Source organism: Pristiophorus japonicus, chromosome 2, assembly GCF_044704955.1.
Source record: "Pristiophorus japonicus isolate sPriJap1 chromosome 2, sPriJap1.hap1, whole genome shotgun sequence".
NCBI lineage: Eukaryota > Metazoa > Chordata > Chondrichthyes > Pristiophoridae > Pristiophorus > Pristiophorus japonicus.
In genome coordinates this window covers 51,236,221-51,243,795 of record NC_091978.1, presented here as the reverse complement: position 1 = coordinate 51,243,795, position 7,575 = coordinate 51,236,221, and the positions used below count along the sequence as shown (strand labels likewise).

The window sequence follows — 7,575 nt, the reverse complement described above, 5'->3', positions numbered from 1 at the left end:
TGGGAATGTAAGTTATGAGGAGGATGCAGAGAGGCTTCAAGGGGTATAGACAGGCTAAGTGAATGGGCAAGAATATGGCAAATGGAATATAATGTGGAGAAATCCACTTTGGTAGGCAACATAGAAAAGAAGAGTTTTTTAAATGGTGAGAGATTGAAAAATGTTGGTGTTCAGAGGGACTTGGGTGTCCTTGTACATGAATCACTGAAAGATAACATGCAGGTACAGCAAACAATTAAGAAAGCAAATGGTATGTAGGCCTTAATTACAAGAGGATTTGAGTATAAGGGTAAAGACGTCTTACTGCAATTATAGAGGGCCCTGGTGAGACCACACCTGGTGTATTGTGTAGTTTTGTACAGCGAAACCAAAGTCGAGCTGGTCGAACACTTTGAGTGATCCCATGCTTTACCGAAGGAAGCTCTAGATGAGAGAAAGAGAACTGCTTACGTGTGCCGGCCCTTTGTCCGATCGGATGTTAGGGAAGTCCAGAACCAGGGGTCACAGTCTAAGGATAAGGATTATGCCATTTAGGACCGAGATGAGGAGAAACTTCTTCACTCAGAGAATTGTGAACCTGTGGAATTCTCTACCACAGAAAGTTGTTGAGGCCAGTTCATTAGATATATTCAAAAGGGAATTAGATGTGGCCTTTACGGCTAAAGGGATCAAGGGGTATGGAGAGAAAGCAGGAATGGGGTACTGAAGTGCATGATCAGCCATGATCATATTGAATGGTGGTGCAGGCTCGAAGGGCCGAATAGCCTACTCCTGCACCTATTTTTTATGTTTCTATGAATCGTTATCAACTATCTGTTACGATTGTATGTTTTTGCTATATAGCTAATATGTTATATTCCGTCTTAAACTCTGATTAAACACAATTTATCCATCAGATTGGTTTACAGTCTATCCTGATTATTAAAGTGAATAGAGATAGCCTTAAACTGGCATATTTCTAACACTAGTTGGACCTAGGGTACTGTGAGCAGTTCTGGGCACAATGCCTTAGGAAGTATGGGCCCAAGTTTCCACACGATAAAAAACGGGCATCCCTCCGAGCTGGGCACCCGTTTTTCACGCCTAAAACGGCGTCTTAAAAAAAAAAAATTACGATTCTGGAGCGTTCTGCAGCTCCTTGTCTGCTTGGCGCGGCGCCCAGGGGGACGGAGCCTACACTCGCACCGATTTTGTATGTGGGAGGGGGCAGGTACTATTTAAATTAGTTTTTTTCCTGCCGGCAACGCTGCGCGTTGGAGTGTTCGCACATGCTCAGTGTGAAAAAAACATTGGCACTTGGCCATTTTTGTAGTTATTTATAGCTGTTTAATTTTTGAACATTTTTAAAATAAAAGCACATTGCCATCAGCAGTTGCAGCCTTCTCACTGTCTCCTCCTACCCCCCCACGCCCCCCCCCCGGCGGGAAGAACGGGCGCCTCCTACCCCCCCCCCCCCCCCCCCCCCCCCCCGCGGGAAGAACAGCTTTGGGGGAACAAGAGAGGACAGAATGTTCAATAGAAACTCGAATTGTCTGAACACAATTTCTATCCTGCACTTCCAGTGCTGACTTTTGTAAACTCCTTTTTACAGGATATTAGAAGAGGAGAATTTGCAAATGGGTATCTCGAACCAAACATGATGTCAAGATCTGACAGAGTCACTCGATTCATTAGGACCTGAATATCATCGGCCTTTCAAAGCAGAAGGAGAAATGTTCTGACTGTGGGAAAAGATTTCAAACATCAGTGTGACTGGAAAAGCACTGAGACACACACCCGAGTGAGAGTGTTCCAGCACACTTACTGTGGAAAGAGCTTGAACCAGTAACACAGTCTGAAAAAACATCACACCATTCACAGCAGGAAGAAACCGTACACGTATTGTGTGTGTAGACGAGGCTACAACTGATCGTCCAACCTGGAGACACAAGGACACCCGCATCATGGAGAAACCGTGGAAATGTGGGGACTGTGGGAATGCATTCAATTACCCATGCCTGCTGGAAATTCATCGACGCAGTCACACTGGGGAGAGGCCGTTCACTTGTTCCGTGTGTGGGAAGGGATTCACTCAGTCATCCCATCTGCTGACGCACCAGAGTGTTCACACTGATGAGAGACCTTTTAGATGCTCTGACTGTGGGAACAGCTTTAAAAACTCTCAGGAACAAATTCAACACCAGCGAGTTCACACTGGGGAGAGGCCGTTCAGTTGCGCTCAATGCGGGAAGAGGTTCAGAAAGTCGTCCAACCTCACTGAGCACCAGCGAGTTCACACAGGGGAGATGCCATTCTGTTGCACTCAATGCGGGATGAGGTTCAGGCACTCATCCAGCCTTACTATACACCAGCGAGTTCACACTGGAGAGAGGCCGTTCACCTGCTCAGTGTGTGGGAAGGGATTCACTTGTTCATCCGCCCTCACTCAACATCAGCTTGTTCACACTGGGGAGAGGCCATTCATCTGCTCCATGTGTGGTAAGGGATTCACTTGTCCATCCAGCCTTACTAAACACCAGCGAGTTCACACTGGGGAGAGGCCGTTCATCTGCTCCGTGTGTGGGAAGGGATTCACTTGTTCATCCACCCTCACTCAACACCAGCTTGTTCACACTGGGGAGAGGCCGTTCGTCTGCTCCGTGTGTGGGAAAGGATTCACTTGTTCATCCGCCCTCACTGAACATAAGAGAGTTCACACTGGAGAGAGACCGTTCGTCTGCTCCATATGTGGGAAAGGGTTTGTTAAATCATCTCATCATCTGAGACATCAGCGAGCTCACACTGGAGAGAGGCCATTCATCTGCTCTGAGTGTGGGAAGGGATTTACTTACTCACCCGAGCTTCTGGCTCACCAGCGTATTCACACCGGGGAGAGACCTTTTACCTGTTCCGTGTGTGGGAAGGGATTCACTCGTTCATTCCAGCTCACTGCACACCAACTTGTTCACACCAATAAGAGACCGTTTAAATGTTCTGACTGTGAGAAGAGCTTTAAAAGCAGAAATTATCTGATACAACACCAACGCACTCATTCTGGGGAGAGGCCTTTCCACTGCTTTAAGTGTGGCAAGGGATTCACTCAGTCATCCACCCTGGTAACACATCAGCGAGTTCACACAGGGGAGCGGCCGTTCGCTTGCTCCGAGTGTGGGAAGGACTTCACTCAGTCATCCCACCTGCTGACACACCAACTTGTTCACACCAATGAGAGGCCTTTTAAATGTTCTGACTGTGAGAAGATCTTTAAAAGCAGAAATCATCTGATGAGACACCAACGCATTCACACTGGGGAGAGGCCGTTCACCTGCTGTGTGTGTGGGAAGGGATTAATTTGTTCATCCCACCTGCTGAGACACCAGCAAGTTCACAACCGACGGCAGGGCTTGGATTCTGCTGTTATTGCTGTGGTTAATCACATCCAGGACTGAACCATGTTCACTCTGACAGTTGAGGTTTGTTGCTGCTGATGTAATTAATCCCTATATCTGGGCTGGAGTTTAATTTTCTGGATATCATAGAATGGTTACAGCACAGAAGGAGGCCTTTCAGCTTGTTGAGCCTGTGCTTTTTAAATGTGATGAGGGCTTCTGCCTCTATCACCTTTTCAGGCAGTGAGGTCCGGACCCCCACCACCCTCTGCGTGAATATGTTTTTCCTCTTCTCCGACCAACTCCTTTTAAATCGCTGCCCCGTGGTCTCTGCTAAGGAAAATTGGTCCTTCCTATCCACTCTATCTGGGCCCCTCATAATTTTGTACACCTCAATTAAATCTCCCCGCCGCTCCAGTGTATCCAATCTTTCCTCATAGCTATAATTTTCCAGTCGTGGCAACTTCCTCGTAAATTTCCTCTGCATCCTCTTTAGTGCAATCACACCTTTCCTGTAATGTGACCAGAACTGCATGTATTACTCAAGCTGTTGTGTACAGTTCTAGCATAACTTTCCTGCTCTTATATTCTATGCCTCAGCTAATGAAGGAAAGCATTCCGTATGCCTTTTTAACTACCTTATCGACCTGTGCTGCTCACTTTAAGGATCTGTGGACATACACTAAGGTCCCTCTGTTCCTCCACACCTCTCAGTATCTTCCCATTTATTGTGTATTCCCTTGTCTTGTTGCCCCTCTCCAAATGCATTACCTCACACTTTTCCAGATTGAATTCCATGTTCCACTTTTCTGCCCAACTGACCAGTTTATAGATATCTTTCTGCAGTCTTAAGCTTTCCTCCTGTCAACCACACGGCCAATTTTTGCATCATCTGCAAATTTCTTTATCATACCCCATACATTTAAGTCTAAATCACTTATACTAAAAAAGCAAGGGACCCTGTATGAGCCCTTTGGAAACCCACTGGAAACAGCCTTCCAGACGCAAAAATACCCGTCAACAATTACCCTTTTCTTCCTGCCACTGAGCCAATTTTGGATCCAATTTATCACTCTCCTTGTTTGCTCGATCAAAACCCCTCAATTTTGAGCACCTCTATTACATCTTCACTGAACCTTTCATACTCCAAGTTATATTGTGATAATTTTGTGAATCTTGCTGCGATCGAGGTGCTGGATGTCCATGCCTGGGGAATGGGACATTCTATCCTTGTGAGCACTGTTTTTTTTAACTGCCTCACCTAATGTTTTTGACTCCCTTCTTTCATTATTAAACATTTCAGAATTTTTGCAGTGTCCAAGGCTGTCTGTAAAACTGCAAGAAAGTGTATTTAAATAAGCTTGTGTTATGAAGCTGCTGGCCTTCTGAAAGGCTGCTCACTGTGGCCCCTCTCCCAGATTCCAGCCCCAGCTCTGTGCTCACTCAGCTGCTCTCACCTGGGGGCAGCGCGTCACAATCGGCCCCAGTGCACCCGAGCTGGACACGAGGCCCCGTTCCCTGCTGCATCGCCATTGGTTGGAGGACCCGCCGCCAACTCGCTCCGTCGGGCTCTTCCTATTGGTCTCCGCTCCAGTTAGTAAGGCTGTGCCCTGGGGTCACTTGCTCCAGTTCGCTTCATCCCCTCGCAACACCAGGTGATCGACGCGGCTGAATTCGGTGTCCGAGGTGCTCCCGGCCAACTCTCAGGTTTGGATTTTACTTTATTCTCTCTCTCTCCGCCCCCACCTCGAGTTAAATCGGTTCCGAAAACTCACTTTCCGTCGGTGATTCGGCCTCGCCCATCCCGCTTACCCAGGAGGCCCCGTGCAGTTGCTGTGGCGAACCGGGCCCTGCTGCACCTGATTGTTGCTGAGGTTTGAGCCTCTGAGCATGTGCGGTGTCCGTCGCGTTCCCTCTGTGTTTAAAGCGCCATTGTCTGTGTTAAATAAAAATAGAAGATGCTGTAAATACTCAGCAGGTCAGGCAGCATTTGTGGAGAGAGAAACGGAGTTAACGTTTTGGGTAGATGACCCTTCGTCAGAACTGGAAAAAGTTAGAGATGTACCTGGAGCAAAGATGTCTTACTGCAATTATATAAGGCCCTGGTGAGACCACACCTGGAGTATTGTGTACAGTTTTGGTCTCCTTACCTAAGGAAGGATATACTTGTCATTGAGGGAGTGTAACAAAGGTTCACCAGACTGATCCCTGGGATGGGGGGATTGTTCTATGAGGAGAGATTGAGTAGACTGGGCCTATATTCTCGAGTTTAGAAGAATGAGAGATAATCTCATTGAAACATACAAAATTCTTACAGGGCTTGACAGGGTAGATGCAGGGAGGATGTTTCCTCTGGCTGGAGAGTCTTGAACCAGGGGGGGTCACAGTCTCAGAATAAGGGGTTGGCCATTTGAGATGAGGAGAAACCTCGTCATTCAGACGGTAGTTAATCTTTGGAATTCTCTACCCCAGAGGGCTGTGGAGGCTCAGTCTTTGAGTATATTCAAGATGATGTGGAGCGTTAGAGACACTCGACACAGTCTGATTTGGTTTAAAGTAAAAGCTGTTTATTATATGTTAACGGGAGAGGAGTCTCCGCATCTGAGCCTCCCCTGCACCTCCAGTCTCTCTCTCCGATTGCTCTTGGTCAGCGATTATTATGCATTCCAGCAGGTAGATGTGTAACACTCAGTACTTTTCCATTACATTACTTATACACCTTGTGTTTGTACCGAATGACAACTCTTGCACACCGCAACCTGCCTCTCCAGTCGTTTCTTACATCTTGTTATTGTTCAAAAGCGAGATATATGTACAAAAGGTCAAAGTCTCCTCATTCCTCATTTTGCAACAGATGGCTTAACGGTTCCAAACTGTTTCAGCAATGCAACCCGAGTCTTTACAAGCTTGTTACTATTAACCCTCTAGATGCCAAATTTTCCCATTACAGTCCCCCCTTTTGGTACTTGGGAGTTACCGCCCCCCCCCACCAAGTAAACCACCATCTGCACCCAGTGACTTCTGCCTCTGCTGGGGTAATCAGCCCCTGGATTTGGTGGTCCCTGCGTGAGGGTGCCCCTTCAGATTTCCCCCTCTAATAGTTTGACTTGTTCCTAGGCTATGGCTTCAGCCTTTTTCTTATTTCTGGGCTTTGACCAGGCAGCACATGTCATTATGAGCCAGCATAAGGCTAACACAAGCTGTAAAGCTACTAGTACATGTGAGATGATGCGACTCCTAAATGAATGTTTACGTTTAGTCCCCAATCCCAGGCCTATTCATAGCAGGGGGGATTTCCGTAGATTGTGCTTGATCTCTTTCCCTAGTTTTCTTAATTCCTGTTTCAAAAGGCTTCTTCAAAGGGTCCTTTATCTCCTTAAAATCTTCTGGGATATGGAGTATGGGTGTGTCGAGGTGTTTCTCATACCACCCCAGATCTGCCCTTATTTCGTAGGCTGGGGGTGAAGCAGAAATTGGGGTTAGTAATGTTACATTCCAGCTTGCCATAATCATAAGTCTGCTGGTTTGTGACCACACACTATTCGCCCTTGCCACGGTAGGCAGAGTATGTGGGTTCGGGCTCTGCTGGTTACACATTCAACAGCCTGATTGAACTCGCACCCATCCTTACTACCTTGTCCTACTGGAATGGTTGTGCGAAGCCCCTTGGGGAAGAGTGACCATAACATGGTCGAATTCTTTATTAAGATGGAGTGACACAGGTAATTCAGAAACTAGGGTCCTGAACTTAAGGAACGGTAACTTCGATGGTTTGAGGCGTGAATTGGCTAGAATAGACGAGCAAATGATACTTAAAGGGTTGACGGTGGATAGGCAATGGCAAACATTTGAAGATCACATGAATGAACTTCAGCAATTGTACATCTCTGTCTGGAGTAAAAATAAAACAGGGAAGGTGGCTTAACCGTGGCTAACAAGGGAAATTAAGGATCGTGTTAAATCCAAGGAAGAGGCAAATAAATTGGCCAGAAAAAGCAGCAAACCTGAGGACAGGGAGAAATTTAGAATTCAGCAGAGGAGGACAAAGGATTTAATTAAGAGGGGGAAAATAGTGTACGATAAGAAGCTTGCCGGGAACATAAAAACTGACTGCAAAAGCTTCTATAGATATGTGAAGAGAAAAAGATTAGTGAAGACAAACGTAGGTCCCTTGCAGTCTGATTCGGGTGAATTTATAATGAGGAAC

At 46.6% G+C, this 7,575-nt stretch overlaps 1 protein-coding gene across 2 annotated transcripts in view; it reads left to right on the top strand.

Annotated features, from left to right (window-relative positions):
* LOC139237876 (zinc finger protein 420-like) overlaps positions 1 to 7,575 on the top strand; it is a 95,187-nt gene that overhangs the window by 65,771 nt on the left and 21,841 nt on the right. For both annotated transcript variants that reach the window (XM_070867134.1, XM_070867126.1), the window contains exon 2: positions 1,592 to 5,075. In XM_070867134.1, the coding sequence (XP_070723235.1) occupies positions 1,944 to 3,428 (1,485 nt within the window). In that variant the 5' untranslated portion in view covers positions 1,592 to 1,943 and the 3' untranslated portion in view covers positions 3,429 to 5,075. The remainder of the gene's footprint in view (positions 1 to 1,591; positions 5,076 to 7,575) is intronic.